This window comes from Sphaeramia orbicularis, chromosome 13 (genome assembly GCF_902148855.1).
Source record: "Sphaeramia orbicularis chromosome 13, fSphaOr1.1, whole genome shotgun sequence".
NCBI classification, from domain to species: domain Eukaryota; kingdom Metazoa; phylum Chordata; class Actinopteri; order Kurtiformes; family Apogonidae; genus Sphaeramia; species Sphaeramia orbicularis.
This window is the reverse complement of record NC_043969.1, coordinates 6,982,499-7,002,640: the sequence shown is the minus strand read 5'-3', so window position 1 is coordinate 7,002,640 and position 20,142 is coordinate 6,982,499. Positions and strand designations below refer to the sequence as shown.

Genomic DNA, 20,142 nt, shown 5'->3' with positions numbered 1-20,142 from the left:
ATTTCTGCTTAAAACATCTGTTTACAGCAAAACATGTTTAATATCATGTCACACAACAGACAAGAACACACACACACATACTATATCTGCATACCATTTTTTTTTATTTGGTTACTGTAAGCCAGCAGTGACCAGGCAGCTACACACTCCTGCACACTTCCATTCTTGTTGAAATGCTGGTTTGTCACATCTCCAGAGATTGACAGACAAACATAGACATGTGTGGATGGATGCTGCTTTAGAAGGTGTCAGGTACAGATGGATCTTTTTATAACCATTAGGCTAACCACTGTTGAGATGAAGGACAGCACACCTACAGGATTTTTTTTACAGGATTTACAAAGACATGAAAACTAGTAACAGTAGAGCTGTTAAAAAGAAGAGATATGTTTAGTTAAGTCACTTGTAAAGAATGTCTTCTGTGCCCCACCCGAACAACAATTCAAACCTAATCCCATGGGAGACCAGCCTAAACTGACAGTTGTTGGAGCCCCCCTTAAATCAGCAGGAGAGTCTTCACACGAACACACACACAGAGACACACAAACCATCTAACCACTTGTCATGGGGCAGGGCATGTTGGGTATGTTCAGGAGGATCTGATTATCTGCAGTAGTGAAGTAGGTATGTGGCTAACAGCTGTGTTGAGGGTAAAAATATATTACCAGCACGCCACTGCTATAACAACAAGAATATGGTCAAGTGAAATGTAACATCAAGTAACAACTTTCACATCTTCCAAGTCTAATGTTCTAAAAACAAAAGTGACAAACAAATCTGGACTAAATGGCTTCTGCAGGTAAAAGTCAGTATTTAGTGTAACATCCATTTAGAACATTTTTGACTACATAGGGTCAACTGATTTCAAGAGGGTCCTGGGTTCAAATTGTTTTCTTTGTCCAGATGAGCCCTTATAGATTCAACAAGATTCATGTTTTTTTCTGAAATTTATTGTTGTTTATGTATTTCCTGCATATCCCACTTGTATACATATACAGAGACTGAGAAATACAAACATACGGTCATTACACAGCAATGTTTTAGAATGAGTCGCAAATACCTCCCTTATTCACAACTATACAGTATGAACAGAATAAAACATGAAAAAAAAATGTCAGACTTTGTTTCTGTTAAATTTACTGCATTGCAGTGATGGACTCTTAACAGAAAATAATGCAATCCCATGTTCATTCTAATGCGGGATTTTTGACAGCACTAGCGGATACGATCATACACCCAGCATTTGCACACCTATGCCCAAAGACATGCACCTTAATAGGTTAATTGGTCAATGTAAATCACCCATAGGTGTGAATATGAGAGTGAACAGTTGTTCATCTGTACATGTAAGCCATGTGATGAACTGGCAACACATCCAGGGTGAACCCCACCTTTACCTGTTGGTAGCTGGGATAGACTCTGGCACCACCGCAACCCTTGCGAGGTCTACAGGGTTCAGAAAATGAATAAATCAATTCACTTAATGAGACACAGTAGATGTGGCAGAGTTCACCAAGTTGTAAAAACAACGGATGTTTTCAGCATTGTGTCCTAATTGACCTTGCTTCCCAGTTTCCCATCATCCTTCTGTTGTTGATTATCTAATGCAGCTGATGATGCCTTAATGACAATTCAAAACAAAGGTGTCATTTCAGTGGCTTTGAAAATGGTAATTTAACATTTTTCTATGTTGATAGTTTTCTCTCCAGTACATACTAATACCCTGCTCACTTACTGCAGTGCCATGTTTTCATGGCAATGGAAAACACTGACATTCAGGTGAACATTAACCTCCTAACTCACTTATGCATCACAAAAAGTTGAACTGCACCAAGAGAGAACGCTGTAATCGGCATTTCACACATCACCATGACAGACTGTCCGCTATTTGGGTCAACTTTGTCACTAAATGGGCCTTGGTTAATGCATGCAGGGATAAAAGCCTGTACGTTCAAGACTTGACCAGCCCTTAGTAGGTAGAGACAAGGAATGAATGAATGACTGCTGTATGAGCCTTTAGAAACCAGAGAATGTAAAGTGTACTGGCCGTCCTAATCTCGGTCATCAACCAAATGTGCATTCCTTCACCCTTTTTATTTCTGCTGGTAACCAGATAAGCTTTTGTACCACATTCTTCTCTCAACCTTGCAACACAGACTGAGTTATTTATACACCTCTCATTCTGACTACACATCCTATTCATCCACTTCACACTCTCCAATCCGCTTCCTTTTTTTAATCTCTCCCTTTCACACTCTCTCTCCCTGCAAGGCCAAGGCCACACCTGCTCAAACTGTACTGACATCATTTGAGCTGCAAAGAAAAACTCAGTTAAAGGTTAACAATGTGGACTGAGTAAGAAAGGAAGTCTCTGTAGTCTTAACCAAGGACACTATAGTGTCCACAGTTAAGGTTGCTAAAAACACATGCCTGTTTTACCAAGAATATATGCAACAAGATGTATGCAGGGAGAGAAAGTCATTAAAAATCTCTGAATCTGAATTTGGACTTTAAAAACTGCCTCATAGGATTACAGTACGGAGGTTGCATTCAGCTTTATGAGGGTTAAAGTCCACTAATGGTGGCAAACAGGGGAGACTGCACTGTGACTGAATTAATCACTTTGGATCACCTGCCTTTTAAGTGCCATTTATCACAGTCCTACAATTTGTTTTTCTTTTTCCAGGGTTGGCTGGGAGTCCAGTCAGTCAGAAGGATATTCTTACATTGGTTGTTTGTTGGGCAATTGATGATGGTTTCAGAGCTGCTATATTTTCATATAAGCTACACATATATGATATGGCATGATCAAAAGGGAGAATGGTTTCAGCAAGGTTCTGTGTCCCAAAAGAAACAAAATCATGAAGATCCTTTCTGCCTGTGTTCCCTTTATGTTGACATTGCCAAATTATTTTAATAATGTCAGTCCAAAATGATGCAAAATTGCAGCGTTCAGAGTCATGTTATGTCAAGAAGAAACCATCACACATAGCCTAAACCTACAGAAAAAAATGGGACCAATGGCCCTGTAGCTTACCAGCCAAATTAAAAGCTTTGGGAAATGTATCCAGATGCCATTTATTATCACCCAGTTATGTGTATTTATGATACTACAGAAATAGCCCATGTTTTGGTCATATTCCAATCAGATCTGTAAAAAATTGAAATTCCAACTTGATATCATTGATACTTACTGATTTATTGGATCAATCCACTTCCTATCTCTTATAATGGGAAAATTTTTCAAAGTTGCACCAAATCCAGAATCAGATCCAGATCGAAATAATTTCAATACCTTGTGTTGACATCATCATAAAGAAGCTGTATACCAAGTTTGAAGTCAATCGGAACTGTAGTTCCGGAGAAAAAGATGATTGAAATTTTTTCCCCATAAGAGCCCATGTTAAATTTTCCGTAACTTCCCAGATCCAGAAGAATATCCTGATCAGCATGTGGCCATTATGTTTTAGTCATCTCCCCATCAGGGCTGTACTGTAGAAATTTCAACTTGATATCGTTTATATTTACTGAGTTAATGTATCGATCCACTTCTTATCTCTTATAATGGGGAAATTTTTCAAAGTCGCACCAAATCCGGAATCAGATCCGGATCCAAATAATTTCACTAACTTTTGTTGACATCATCATACAGAAGCTGTATACCAAGTTTGAAGTCAATCGGAATTGTAGTTTTGGAGAAGACGACGATTGAAATTGTTGTAACGGACGACAGACGACGACGACGACGACAGACGACGACGACGACGACAGACGACGACGACAGACGACGACGACAGATGCCGCATGACGACAATAGCTTACAGCCTTTCGGCTGGTAAGCTAAAAACTAGAGGAAAACTTAAATTAAATTAAATTAAATTAAATTAAATTAAATTCCAAATTTGACATTTTCCTCCAGAGACCTTTTGTGATCAACAAAAAATCACAATGCAACCTATTTCCCTCTTGTAAAACATTGAATGTATTTCTTCATTCATATATGGCATATAGTTTTAGTTAATAAGCGTGTTTGTCTGTTAGCAAGATAACTCAAAAAGCTATGGATAGATTTTGATGAAATTTTCAGGAAATGTTGATACTAGCACAAGGAACAAATGATAAAATTTTTGTGGTGATGGGGGGGGGGGGGGGGGGTCTGCACTCTCCGAGTGCTTTTCTAGTTCAATTATGTTTTTGGCAAAACAAAATTCATGAATTGTAATTTAAAATTTTAGTCATGTCGCCCACTCTATTTGGTTGTAATTGGTCTACAATTTATAACAGGTGAGAAAATTTTGATTCAGATCACGGATCGTGATTCAAAGTGCAAAGATCATCAATGCAGGCAAAGAGTACCCAGCCTGAGCCAAAACCATAAATCAGCAAATCCATCCATCTGAAAAGCTGTAGCTGTGTCATTTTGGCATTTTTACTTAAAACAGTAATCAAAACATATAAATATGTGGCGATAATATAGTTTTAATGCCCAGCAACAGTGTCTCATCACATTTCGGGCAATGAGCCAAGTGATACAGCTTTACTTCTATAACCACTTTAATCTCCAACAAAGCATTATACAAAAATCAATAAGCTCTTCATACATAGTAACAATGCTGCAGTGAATTCCCTCTCCCTGCCTAACAATGTAATGGCCAATCACAACCAGCTGATCCAGCAGCAACAGTGAAATACTATTCACTCTTACTTCAACAAACACTGACATTTGCCTTTAGTGTCCCATCAAAGCCTGCCAACATGAACAGGGTGTGTCACAACACTAACAGCAGAGTTAGGAAGCAGAGGGAAAAATTACAGGTATGCACACAAGAGAGGATCGGACTCAATTACAGGTATGACTGGGTTCAGGTCTGGCTTTGATGAGGATGGAGGAGGGATGGTCAAACATTCAATGAGACAAAACAGAGGAGACTAAAATGGTGAAGACAGATACTGCAGGAAGGGTAGCCAAAGAGAGTATATTCAAACATAATGTGCTGCACACGTTTAATACCCCTCGGCCAAATACAGCAATTACACCATTGAAAAGACATGTTGCCATTTGACCTTGAAAAAGTAGGTCAAGGTGACCTATTTTCAGCAGGCTTCTGCTCCATGCCAAGATGCATCCACAGTATAAATTTCGTGCAGACATCTCAATACATTCTTCAGATAATGCAACCACGTCATTGAATGGACAGACAGACAACAAAACAATTACAGTACCCCTCTGGCCAGAGTTGGCCAAGGGGTAATAACTGGGTAATCTTGATACTTTGCTTGTTAAAGGTAGTTTCAGCTGTCTTGGTGTCCCCCGTGTTAGCTGAAAACTTCATTTTAGACAGTCTGAGAGGTAAGAAGAGTGTTTTTTGTATCTGAGACCACCTACATTCTCCATGTGTGGGCAGCAGGACGGTGTGGAATACAGCAAGTGAAATAAACAAAGAACTCTATAAATGGATGTTGATTATTGCTCTAAATTAATGTGGCATTAAGAGTTTGAATTAACTACTCCAGCAGGTTTCTGGAAAACTGGAAAATATCCCACTAAAATAAATAAAATGTTACAAGAAGATGAAAACATCTCAAAATTTGGATCAATGAGACAGAAACTTAATTATCCTGATCGTAAAATGGGCAAATTAAGACAGAAAACTGGTTTGTTTGAAAGACACATGCTTTCTTCTGCATTGTAGAAGCTGAGATAAACAACGTAGCTCATGTTGGGTTATGGTGGCATTTTATAAGTGCATGTGTCAGATGCATGATGTTTATCTTTATCAAGATTTATTACAGGTGAGAGTTATAATACTCATGAGCAGTGTGTTAAAAGGTGATAGATACTGCGGTTTATTTATTTATTATACACTTACTGATCTTTTACTTCTTTTATCACATCACCACTGTCTTTCAATGTGGGCCCTTATTATACACATGCAAATGACAGTTTTATGTTGCATGACTGTTTTCCAAGATAGGAAGATTCTCAACATCTTATTATTTACCTGTAACTCGGAACAAACTGCAGAACACTTGTTTTACAGTTCATTTTTGTCTTTAGGATGTTTTAAATCTTTAATATTAAGCACTCTTAAAACTCATCTATTAGTTTTGATTTTACATTAAGCAATTAAACTTTGTTTTTATTTTTTTTCCACTACTGTATATTATAAATTGTTACTTTTTCTTGGATATAGTGAAAATGACGCCTTCACCTCAATTAATTCTGAACGTAAAGTACATCACAAGTACAAAGTACATCACATGTAAACAGACAGAGTTTCTGTGGTCTCCACCTAATGAAATGAGATTATCTCGTATGATCTGTTTAATCTCAGCAAAGGTGTGCAGGTGAAAGTGTGTAGAGCAGAGCTGGATTAAAACTGAACAAGTCAGCATTACAGTACCTATGAATGAACAGTTGGAGACCTCAGCTCACTACAGCCTGTCAAACTAGAATGTGGGATTAAAGGACGCAAATGGCTCTTCCAAGTTTTACTACTAAGTAACGCTTGCTCCTAGACATTCTGTACATACTGTAGATACCTTAGTATTGGATAAAGCTTGAACACTGCTTTACTATTTTCCATAAGTATTAAGTCTACGTAAAAAGAAGAATAAACAATGAAAAATAACCATTCCAAATCCTTTGTGTTTAAGAGTTTTCCACATTCAAGACAGATCTGAGAACTTCTTAGGTCCCACAGTCACACTGCATGTACAAAAATGGCAGTGAAGCTGGCGTGGATTTTGACTCATTTTCAGGGTGGTTTCCAGTCCCACAGCAGTCAAGTCTGTAACACTGAGGAGAAGCAGGACACAGTCACTCACTCTCTTAGCGTTTTTATTCCCACCAGGGTGGGGCTCGCTCTACCGCTGAGCTAGCTCAGCGATGTGGGAAAGAATCACATGGAAAAGCAGCTGCCCATGGCAGCAGACGAAAACTATCCAGGCATATGCATACCTCCCTACACTGCACATACACACCCTACACAACTGACAGCCTTTAACACACAGGTAACAGTCTGAGTCACAGTGTATTCCTTACTTCCATTCAGCTGGACCCTCAATGTGTTATTTTACAGTCGCTGCATAATTTCCAACACATCACAGAATCACCGACAAATGAAACACGGAGTGACTCTTATTACATTTGCATTTACAATAAATATGAACTCTACTACCCCTCACCGCCATTATGTGTATCACCATATGGTCTGTCTCTTTAGACTTAGATCAACAGACATTCTTATGTGGTGTCTCCAACACATTCACATTTCATTCTCTACCCCTTTTACACAGCACTTCTGTTCCGGGAATATTTCACCTTTTTTTTTCCAGAACAATGTCTGTGTAAACGAAACGGTGGGATCATTTGGTCCCACCTCTGTCATGGCTCTGTAACCCCTCTGGAGGCAGTAACAGAACCGTGATAAAGGTGTAATCATGATTCCGGAACGCTATGTAAAAGAAGCACTTCTCGTTCCACAACCAAGGTGTGACATTTTGATGACATATTGTGTGTGTGACCCCTGAGGAGGGGATTTAAAAATGAGCGTGGGCTGTGTAAACAACAGCTCAGAACCTGGATTTGAGTTTGAATTAAACTTAAACTCTGCACTGCTAAAATAAACATCGCTTTACTCTGTTCATCCTCCATTGTTGTTTTGACAGCCAACACCACTATGCTTTGGGTATTTCCGACACACAAGTTACACGTCACACTATACGCTGTGCTGTGTCACCGGCCTTTTGATTTCAGAAAGCAGGTCCACTGTGTAAAAGTCCAGCCCATCTCACCTCCGTTACTCCTTTAGCTTGGCTGTGGAAATCAGTCAATGGTGGCAAAAGGTGGGATCACCTTTTTTCTGGGATCTGTGTAAAAGTGGCGTCTGACTCATGTTCCCGCTTCCCATTCAGTCATTTTCTAACACCCCCCCCACACACCTCCCTTTACTCATACCAACAACATTACCAGTCACTAAGCATTTTACTCCCTTTATTCAATGAACAAAGAGTCTAATGTTTAGTTTATCTCAGAGAAAAGGGAAGTACTACACATTGGACAATGGCTGTTAAATCCAAATATCTGAGGGGAGAAAAGTGGGAAGTAAATAAAATTAATAGTGATGCCTGGTTTTAACATTTTAAAGGCTCTTATAAGAAACACTCAAGAGTTTCTGTCTCCCTCAACTTAAGACCTTAACTTCATTTAAAAAAAAACATTCTGAATATCACTTGTGACCAGTGATAGACATAAACTCTCTCTCAATAATACACACCAACCCTTACGAATCTTGAGAAATAAGTACAAAGGCCATGAAAAACATTTCTGGCTTAGTCTAGTGTGATATCTGGGCTTCATGTTATCAGAGTAAAATTTCCAAAGTCCTGGCTGAGCTTATCTTAATACTGAGGTAGCTGGTAGAGTGTACTCACAGATGCCAGGTTTTAAACTAGACATACACTGACTAGATGTACAATATTCTGAGCAAATGTACAACACATGCCTGAACTTATATACTACTAGGGGCTTATGTAAGCAGGTAACAACTTCACTGAGTAAAACTGACTTAGCTTTGTCTCCTACCTGATGAATCCTGAACATAAGCAAAGGTTATAGTTTCTCTAGAGTAACAAAGTATGGCTGAAGGAAATGGGTTTTTTTTTTTTTTTTTGCATTTACAATTAATGCAGAGTAACATTACACAAACATGCATCAATAAGGCCTGGAACATACTTTACACATCACCAAGTCAAAAACAAATGCACAAATAAATGCATTAGTACATGTTCTTATGTTCATCTCTGAATGACACAAGAGGAACCTGTGCAATTATGCTTTACTGACTGCAATGATATTAAGCATGTGTTTTTAACCATACTGTGTTACTGATGTGTTATTACTGAGAACTGCTGGTCACATGGCTTTCCCTGATTGAACAGATAAAGTATCTACGTCAAACATCTGCTGTCAAAGAAGCAACAGTGGTAAACAGTGTATCTATGTCAGCAATATTAACAGACAATCTCAAAATAACTTATGTCTTTGCTTTGTCATTTTGGCGCAGCATTTTACTTCAATAAGGGTTAAGAAGTGATTGAGTATCAAGAATATGCCAAGGTGGCAGCTTCATATAGCTGCATAGCAATGGCATGTTTTGAGCTGAAGTGAATCCAAACAAGTGAGGACAGATGCTATTCTGAATATCAGCGGATGCCTTCAAGCAACACTTGGGTTAACAATGTTAGGAGATTTACATATGCTTGATGGAAAAGCCAAAAGTCATTTCATCACGTCATGATGCGCTACCATTTCTTTTCATTCATTCATTCATTTTCTGAACCCGCTTTATCCTCACTGGGGTCACAGGAGTTGCTGGAGCCTATCCCAGCTACTTATGGGTGAAAACAGGGTACACCCTGGACATGTCGCCAGTTCATGGCAGGGCTGACATATAGAGACAAACAATCACTCTCACATTCACACCTATGGGCAATTTAGATTAACCTATCGGTGTATGTCTTTGGATGGTGGGAGGAAGCTGGAGTACCCAGAGAGAACCCGCGCAGACACAGGGAGAATGTGCAAACTCCACACTAAAAGGTCCCACCCCTGTCAACTGGTGTCGAACCCAAGACCTTCTTGCTGTGAGGCACAAGTGCTCTCCACTGCACCACCATATCGCCCATTTCTTTTCATTATGTTGCAAATCCGTGTTCACAGCAATATATTTCATTTGGCAGATGCGTTATGTCCTTCCACACTTCAAAACATGGAGGAGGGCAAACACATCAGGAACAAGACAACACCTCTGATAAGCCAATACAAACGAGGAGCTCCATGCTACTTATGTTGCATAGATGAGATTCACTTAAGCAGAATATTTACTTAAATGTGTTTACTGCCAGTCCAGAGACATCCCAGTCCAGAGGCCTGGTCTTGGCAGTGATGGCAGGGTGTTTTTTCCCCGTTTATTTAATTTGCATGTCAAATAAACATCCTTCAGTGTGACGCATCCAGTCTGTTGCTGAACTCTGGTAAAGAACAAACCATCTCCTGCTGAACATTTCCCATGACAAAGTTCAAGTACGAGTATGTGTAAATTTACATGCGAGTGTGAGATTCCTTCCTGTTGTAGAGTTGATGGTGAAGGTCTTAATAATGGCGGGGCAGTCAGGTGTATCCTACTGGTTCCTCCCAGCATCAGGACGAGGACGTTCGTCCTGTCAACAACAGGTCCCATCTCCAACAAAATACACAGCAGCGTTTTGGTTTTTTTTTTTAAGGTTGGAAATGTTCAATCACACTTGTATGTATTTCATTACTTCAACAAATGCATTCTCCTTTAACTATGGAACTGTGAGGAAAGGAATGTGCCATGAAGGAATCTGAAAACTACCATAACTATGTGAAGCAGGGGCAGGCTGGTTCTGATTCGATAGATAATCAGCAAGCTATGGCCAGTAAATCCACTAAATATGGGAATATCTGAAGCCTGAAGAGTTGAGCTAAACTGTGAGGGAAACCAATTTTGACATTATTCTAATTATCCCAAATGCACAAGGCATTTAAAGTGTTTGTCAGTCACAAAGAAAATGGCTGCCAAAGTAAGAGACATGCAGACACTTAGGGTAAAGGCTAATTCTAACCTTAAACTACCCAACACCACTCACCACATCCCTGTCACAGCCACGAACCAGAAATATCACCAAAAACCCAGCCCATCGAGATTAAAAAAAAGCCTGAAGGACTAAGCACTAAAAGGAAAATCTGCCTTGAAGCATGTGCACCACATCAGTCTGATGGAAACTGCAGCTAAAAAAGAGGCTGAGTGCAACTCGCACAGGCTTGGAAAAATGTATTGACAGCAGAACTCGGATGTGTGCTGTGCCAAGTGTGCAACACACTATACTATAATGTACAAATGCACACAGCTTTCAAACATTCTGTTGCAGGATGAACACTTGTTCTGTACAACAAAAATCAAACCACAGTATCAGCCTTTGTGATTTCATACACACAAACTTATACAAATGAGTTAAATAAACATGAAAAATTACTGAAAGAGACACAGTATTAACACATTTGTAACTGTTCACCTTAAGTGCCACTATTATCTTTAGAAAAGGTGAAGTATGTCCAATTTTGCAACTTACATGTTTATTTAATGAACATTTGCATTTAATTATTTGCTGCTTTACTTTAGTTGTACTGTGGAGAAAATTAATCAATTTAACTTAAATACCTTTATTATACATCCTTAAATATTTGATTACAGTGCTGTATTTTTTTTACCATTTATGCTACACTAATGTTTGTTGTATTGTGTGATTTTATGAAAAACACATATTTTTGAGTTATCTGTATCCGTTTCCTTGACAATCAAGCAAGTTGACTCATCATACCATTTGTCTGTTACAGCACAATCACAACACTGTCCAAAATAACAGCAATGTAACTTTCTCACAAGTCATGCAGCCCTACTATATGTAGCCTACTGAATATTACCCAAGATTGTTTGTTGATAGAGATACTATCGCACAGCTGCCCGTTTTATCTCACAGTCCAAATCCTGTCCTATAACAAAGTGTCATGTAAAGGAGCTTATGTCTGTCTTAAAGTAAAGTGACCATCACCTCAGTGCGAGGTGGCAGCTGCAGGCAGCAGTGCATGCTGGGAGGTCCTGCCCTCTAGGTAACCTTGAAGCAGCCTCAGGTCAGCTGTTCTAAGCAGCTTCATCCCTGAGGAACACTCTACCCATGCTAGTTCACTTCTCACTACTGTCTTGTGGTTTTATTCTCTGTATGTGGAGGACAGTTTCCGACCTCATTCATTAATTGGATAAGAAATAAGAGATAACTTCTGCAGTAACGCAGCATTCCACAAGAATATTTTCAACTCTATGACATCACTTTTACGCTGTTATGCTGTCATCTGCCAGGTGCTTCCCTTGTATTTATGTCATGCACAAACCACCAACACATTTACAGGTGGACTAGTTTGTTGACAAAGCCGTCACCACCCTCTGAGACACTTTCACAGACAGACACAGACAGACAGCAAAAAGCAACTGTGCACAGGGTCTTCTCAGGATAAGGGGTAAGGTTCAGGTAGTTTAACCACCTCGTTATGTGCAGAATCATGTGTTCCTGTATCTGCTTTAGTCCAACAGACACATAACACAAGTATCACAACTCCATGTTTGTGGTTTATATTTTGTAGAGATGGTTACCCACCATTAAATAACCACACTATTATTTGATAATGTGTCTCCTCTCAGCCACAACAGATGCTCCAGATACTCTGAAGTAACTTTACAGCAAAGCCAGGCTACCCACAGGTGTGGAAGACTTTAAGGTCAGTTAACTGTCTTAATCTGTCTGCCTGGCGTCTATAAAAAGCCATCCCCAACCTGGAGGATTTGAGGTTGTAGGTAAGGCTGTTACTGATAAATACACACCGGTTTGCAAACTTAGACTTGGACAAAGCAGCCAATGACAACATCCACAATGATACCAAAAATGTGACTTTGTTTCTTTGCTGACCAAACTTAAAAAAAACAAAAACACCTTCAGAAAGGAGACAGTAAATGAAGTTTCAACCTACTCTACGTGTATGTCAGTCATTCTTATGACACCGAAGATGGTGGGGAAAGCTATGGACCAGTCGAGTGTAAAGTTTGTATGTTGTTGAAATACAACTGAATTCATGTGTTTACCATAAGCCGAATCAAACAGTACCTTTTGATGATTCAGTACAAGTATTAACGTATTGTTTCGTGTACAAAAACATCCACTAACACGCTGCGCAATCTTAAAAAGCCTCGTTTCTGGAAGCAACTTGGCGCACGGTTGTCACCATATGGCGCACACCGAGGCTTCAGTTCAGCCCACTCACTGAAACACGCTGCAATGTACCAAATGACTCTGCAGAGCCTGTAAATGTCACTACCGCATTTAATAATCCCGCTGTTGTTGAGATAAAGTAATATTCAATAAATGTGTTGAAATGCGCGGTAGGCTGTGGAACCCACGGCGGCGACGTGTCTGAACGTACCTTAAAAGAACCGAGGTCAAAAAGCGCTGTGGTGGTGGTCTCTGTCCTCCGGGTGGGCGCCTATTCCTCCACATACACTGGTGGAAGACTTGAGTTCAGTCACTTGCGTGTCAGCCCACTCAGTGTGACTAGTTTGTGTCCGTGCGGACGTACTGTGCGCGTCCTGCCGGGTTTCTTGTGACCCTCCCACTCCCTGTCCAGGGCCAACACTCCCACTGAGCAGCAGCACTCCCAGACACGGACCCGGAGCGCAGATCCACGGTCACACTGGACTTCACCTTCTCTGATGGCTCAGGGGGGATAGACAAATGCCCCAAGTGTGACTGACACTCCAGTCCCACTGGTGAAATGATAACAAACTGGTGCTCACATGAACACTTGGAGGTACCGTGCCTGTGTTTTGCGTGAACCCTCTCAGGAGTAGTGTGGTAATTTCCACCTTCCTTTTCTTTCAGTGAAGGGCAGCTCAGCTCTGTAATACCAGGAAGTTCAAGAACCCAACCCCTCAGCGCCCGAATGACTGATATGGTTTATTTTAGCACCAGTGGCGTCATTATTTTCTCTACAAACACTTTATGCCAATAATATGTGTTATCCTCTTGTCTTCAGATCTCACAATCACTCGCATACTTGGACTAATCCTGTGATAATCATTTTCCATGGTCAGATAAACCGAGGCGGATATAAGGTTCAAATCCATATAATGAGGAATAATATACAGGGAACAGGGAATGAATACACACACTGGACACACGAGTCAACGCCAGGCTGTGCTCAGATCAGGGGAAATTAGTTTTTGTGACAAATATCTGCAAACTGATACGTTTGAGTGATCGCAGACCAAAACTGGATGGAGGAATGACAAATTATACCATAGAGGTCACTCATAATAATAAAAGATAATGAGAATAGTAGCATAGAAGACATGAACTAACTGATGTAATCGCAAAGTTTACCAGAAAGTTACAGTTGCATCAAAATGTATTTAACTGGAACCATGCAGATAAACGCTGACACAAACGTGCCAAAATAGCTGTAAAAGTGCAGGGATAGACTGTTCAGGTCACCTAAAATAAATGATTAGACTGACACATGAATATCAGATTGAAATGATTAGATTATAAAGTTACTGGGATTTTTACAAGCAGCAGAACAACGGAAAATGACTTTCAGAACAAGATTTTTAATTTAGATAACATGAAATTTAATAGCATTAATCATATTGATCTCCTGAAGTTTTTGCTTTTTTTTTGTTTTGTTTTGTTTTGTTTTTTTTTTACATTAAATGAGTACAGCTGTGAAAGTTGTCCCCAACAGAGAACAAAAATGCATTGCCGTCTCAACAGGTAAATATAATAGCAATATGGAATGCAGGAACTCTTGATATCAAAAAAAGAATGCACGGCATATCTAAGCCCCTATAAAGTAAAGACGTGCAACTACTCGGAGTGCACCATTGTAAAGTGTTCTCGTCCCCTCTACCGTCAATAAGTGCGCCACTACACCTTGCCGCTGCCTGTGCAGAGCTCCTACTCTCATTCATCGCATAACAAATAAGGGACAGAAATAACCAAAGCATGAGGCACTGGAAGGATCGGATATTAGCTAATGAAACCTTTTTTCTATGTCAAAGATCCTTAAGTGATAGTACTATAGAATGAAATACCATTCTGCTGTCACTAATAGTATTATGAGGAAAAATTAACCTAAAGTTTGAAAAATCTAAATAGAAATTTTGGAGCAAGATCGTCCATGTCAGTGTTTCACTATTATCTTACATGTTTTCAGATTAATATTACTTGTGTTTTGCTGCTGTACATGTTAACCCTTTAAGACCCACAACTATTTTTGTGAAAATCAGGTATTTTCCTATATTTAATTTTCAGATCATGTAGATGTTCATAAAAGCACGAAGTAAATTCAAAGGTTTTAATATCAAAACAGAGAAAACTGAAGAAGGACTAACAAGTCATCAAATATTTTAGATCAGTTGATGCTTTCGGGTCTTTATGGGTTAAGGTTGTATGTGATGTTGTGTAGTTTAATATATAGCTGCATATGTTTGCAGTATTTGGCTTTCAAGAGTTTATTTAGCTTGAGAAAAAAAAGAGAATTGTTTGAAGCCACATTTGGGGATATACTTGGAATTACTTGGGAAGGGGGATTGAAATGTGGAGTAAAAAATACAATATTTGCTTCTTAGGTGTGTCAAAAGTATAAAGTTGCATAAAACCGAAATACCCAAGTACCTCAAATGTTGCATCAGTTACATTTCAACACTGATGTTATGCCCTTTGTCTCCTGTTGTCAGTTTAATGTAAGCTTTACTGCCTGGTTTAATGTGGGAAACTGAAGCATTAATGTCTATGGCTCTATACTCATGCCCGACTTCATGGAGTAGTTGAAGCTTTATATTTTCTCTCCCCAGAATCAGAGCTTTTGGTCAATTCACATGGTTTCTATAGTAGTCAAGAAGGGAAAAGGCAACTTAATAAAACACCTCACAACCTCTCATTTCAGGCGTTACAGAGAAGTTATGGAACACATGGTGCCCATGTGAAGGTGACCTTTACCAGCTGGTTTGCCGCATGTCAATACGACAGCTCAAGTGTAATATGGACACACTGCCAGAGGGGGGAGTGATCAATTCAGCCTCAGACAGTCACAAATCTACACACACACACACGTACACACACACACACACACACACAATCAGGTTGTATCCTGTTGACAGGGCAATGTTAGACAGACAGGCTGTGCTGAGCGGAAAGGCCAGTCATGACACCGATCCTGCTTTAAGCTTTACTCTCCACCTCTGAGGAACCAAATCCAAGAATCAGCTAGAATCTAAAAGCACTTCCAAGTCCTTACTAAAACCTTCTACTGACATGGTTTTACATGTTACAGATTCATAACTATCTGTAATACGTGGATTCATCACAGCATGTAACCAATGTAACCACTGAAGCAAATTTTTCAAGACTACTTAAAACGTATTAATACCCAGTGTTAATAACCACCTTTAACAACTACAATGGATAGCTGTTCAGTGCCTTATCATTTTTGTTTTTACTTGATTTTACAAATCCTGCTCAAACTCTTGTTTAGACTTTTCTTATGTTTTATGTGTTATGATTTTGGTGTACATGGACAAAGACAAAATACACTGTTACCAATAAAGTTGGAATAAAATATTTTTGCCAATTCTCATGAAATGATGGTGACAATGTGATTTATTTTTCATAAAGTGTAACTGGGACTCACTACATAATCCTGTAAATGGTCAAAGGTGATTCCTGATGTGTAGAAATAGGAATAAAAAGAGGAATGTGTCTGGAAACATAATTATTCCAACTTTATGGGCAAGAGTGTAGCATTTAAAAAATGTCAAAAACATGAATGTTACTAAAAACTACAATGAACAATGCTGTACAAGCTACTAAAATACATTGGTCAGATGATGCGTTGACATTTTGTAGTAATAAAAAGGAACCAACTGGAATATTAATTAAAAATTGAAAAATAATGACATTTTCAAAGCAATAATACCTTCTACCTTAGTAACAGCTGGGGATGCACTGAACAGAGAATAATAAATTGCAGCTTTGTGTAATTTCAGCCCTTATCATGCAGCTCAAATATCCAACAAAACCTGTCAGAAATGGATGGTAAATGGGAATATGAAGCAAAAGATCACACCAGGGAACCTTCAGGTTTAATGTTACCATTAAATTTATATGGTTACTGACCCTTAACATACACACACACACACACACACACACACACACACACACACACACACACACACACACAAACACATACACAGAGTCACAGGGAGATTTGACCTTGAAGGAATGTAGGAAGGGAAAAAATGAAGCTGTGTACTGGAATGTCTTTGTCGTTTCCTCCCATCCCGTGCTACAGTACATTCCACAGCTCACCGATCATCACTGACCAGTACACGGTAGGCTGCAAAACTGCACTGCATTCCTCCAACGGTACATCCTAATCCTGCCTCAGCCCACGCTGAACTGCAACCACATGATAAATTATACTAGGGGAGGGTACATTTCACTCCTGAGATACTGTATATTATCAGCTGTCTTTATGACTTCCCTCCCACATGAGAGAGTACATAACCTGTCCAAATGATCAATGTGTCTTTAAAACCAGTATGTAAACGCCACTAAGACAACAATGTTGAATCAGTAAATACATCAGTTAACTTTGTAATGTGTCCAGTATTATATAATTGTTTTACTCTAAGAGATGCACTCTAATTCATATACTTAATCACAAATAAGCATGGTTGATTGGATATACTTTTCTTTTTGGTTCTTTGCAACACAGCATTTATGTTCATAAAGTTGATCTTTTTTTTCCTCAGCTATAGCCTATATTTGGTCCCTCTCAGGATTGGTTTTCCCAGTTCTTGCAGATTAAAATGAGAGGATGTTCTTCTTCTCAATGAGTCCTTCTGTTTAAATAACAACTCACATATGACCACATTTCCCCTCCTAAAGTTTTAGTGTAATATTCAAGAGATACATTTCACAAAGTCAACTGAAATCATCTGAAGAAGGTAAATTGGTTTTGAGATACTGGGTTAAATTTAGGATTTAAATGATGGAAAACATTATATAAGGCTTTAGTTTAAGGATATTTAATACATTCACTTCTCTGTGACTGAACTTAATGGGATCTTCAGGATTTACATCAAGTATATTCCTGGCACTACGCTTTCCTCTTCTTTCTACTTCTGGGAGAAAATTTTCATATCTTCTTCTTAGTTTTTATATTTCCTACATTTCCCACAGTTCCAGCATTCACCAAACACGTGAATGATTCACATTTGTCTTGCTAGATGTCTGTAATCTGTGCAAAGTGAGGTGAGGGTGTAACTGAATCTATTAGTTAATATGCTGCTACACCTGGTCTATGAAGGCAAATGTCAACATCTGTACTTGTAATCTCATTTTAATTATTGTAAAATTTACACACAAATTGAAGCTAAGTCAAAGTAGTCAGCAATTTCAAGTCTAGTATGACATAACAAGTTATGTAATGCTTCATTGTACTCATCATTTAACACATTAGAACCTTACAGCACTGTGAAAATTATGAAATCACTTTAAATTTAGGAATATTAAGCCAAAGAGGAAGCTAGATAGTCACAAATCATCACTTTTGCAGCATGGATAGAGAGTGAAAATCAGATATCCCGCCAAACATTAATGTCCAAGGTTAAAAGATGAGTATTTTGTCATTGAAACTGAATACAGACTCATTTTCTTTGCATTATGTAAGATCCAAAAACACCATAAGTATTAATTTTCTGCAAATAAATGCCGTAACTGACAGAAATTTTTGTTTGGATTTTTGATTTCCTCATGTGGTTTCATTGAAATACTTAAAAGTAGCAAAACTGGTGGTGTCTGGATCTGCAGAAATGTAGTTGTTCACATTTGTGACCTTACACACACTTTAATCTACTTTTATTTACTATTTAAGTGACTTTGAGGAGTAGGGTTAATTATGTCTCTATTTAGATGTGAATGATGTTTAGTGTAATGCTAAGAACGCTACTCTGACCCAAAAAGACTTTAAGCTTATTTACAAACCACAGCTGATATGATTTATGGAAGCAATCTCCATGACACACAGAGTTTTCTGAAGCGATTCACAACTCTTTGAAACGTTTCTCAACATCAGCCCTGTGGGAGCTGAACCTCATAACCCCAGCTGTGTCAGCATCGGTTTCTACTCACTGAGCTGCACAAAAACCCATCGGAATGAAGGCGACCAGTGGAAAAATCTGACTCCAGGTCTGACCTGGCTGGAGTGTAGACACTGACCTTGCAGCTGTGGCAGTAGTTTTCTCCATTCTTCCCTGGGGAAAGGATGATTTCCCCTGTTGGGATCAACTGGATTTTCAGTTCCATCATTGTTGCTATTTCTTTCACGGTGCTCCTTTTACAGTGTGTTGAGTTTAATGATTTTCGTTGCTGCTGCTGCTGCTGCTGTTGGTGATTCCAATTTGTCAGGAGTGACTGATGAGAAAAAAAATTCTCCCTCCTCACGTGAAACGTTACCAAATCCTTGAGTCAAGCTGAAAGAAAACCTGTCAAGAAAACCATGCCCAGAGGTGCCTGAAAAGTAAAGTTAACACAGCTTTATTAATCATAATTCTCTTTTTCTTGAATTTGTATAAGCAGAAATACCTTTTGCTGTGAAGTAAGTGCTCTTACCTGACACGACAGGGAGGAAGTTCATAGGTGTGGAAAGCAGAGGTTGGATATTTTAAGTGCTGCTGCAGAGGTTTGGGGTTGGGGTGTTACCTGTTGCAGAGCACAGTCACAGTGAGGCCAGCTTCCCCTCACTGCAGCCAGAGGATGTTACCACTCTGGCCGAGGGATCATGGGGAGGATGTGGAGCTCGGCCCAGCTCAAGATGAATGTCACATGCAGAGTCTTTTGTTTTTTGCGCCGTAGTGTGGGAGGGGTAAAAACATATGTGTTTTAAATATATCAGTGATTTTTGCTGATGTTTCAATGTGAGGTCGAAGCTTCTGGATTGATTCTGAGGTTTATTTCATTCCAAAATACCAGTGAAGGGAGTAGCCATGGTTCATCTTGTTGTTTCCCCTTGGCTCCTGTTGGATGACTGATGGCACTGCTTACGTGTTTTTTACACACACACACACACACACACACACACACACACACACACACACCCACACACACACACACACACACACACACACACACACTGGTGTGGGTCTGGCCTGGACAGAGTTTCTTCCTGAATCCAGCATCCTGCCTTAGACATTCCCACTACCCACCCAGTAGATTGAGTGTGTGTGTGACGTATGTGTCTGTTTTTGCCTGTGTGTGTGTGTGTGTGTGTGTGTGTGTGTGTGTGTGTACATGACGGAACCCACTTGTACTTCCCTTAGAATATACAAGCAAGAGGCACACGTTTGCACCACACGCTTTCTGAAAACAAATAAGGGGCTTGTGCTGTTGTAGCGGTGCGCTTCCTGTCCCCAAGGGCCACAGTAACCAGGGCCTTGACACTACACACAT

At 39.4% G+C, this 20,142-nt stretch overlaps 1 protein-coding gene across 2 annotated transcripts in view; it reads right to left on the bottom strand.

Annotated features, from left to right (window-relative positions):
- LOC115431566 (unconventional myosin-Ic) overlaps positions 1–19,002 on the bottom strand; it is a 101,319-nt gene extending 82,317 nt beyond the window's left edge. The window contains exon 1 of one of the 2 annotated variants that reach the window (XM_030152009.1): positions 18,913–19,002. In XM_030152009.1, the coding sequence (XP_030007869.1) occupies positions 18,913–19,002 (90 nt within the window). Of the gene's footprint in view, positions 1–13,057; positions 13,450–18,912 lie in introns of those variants that run through there. The other variant, XM_030152011.1, reaches the window with a different exon arrangement.
- Positions 19,003–20,142: the final 1,140 nt, after the last annotated feature.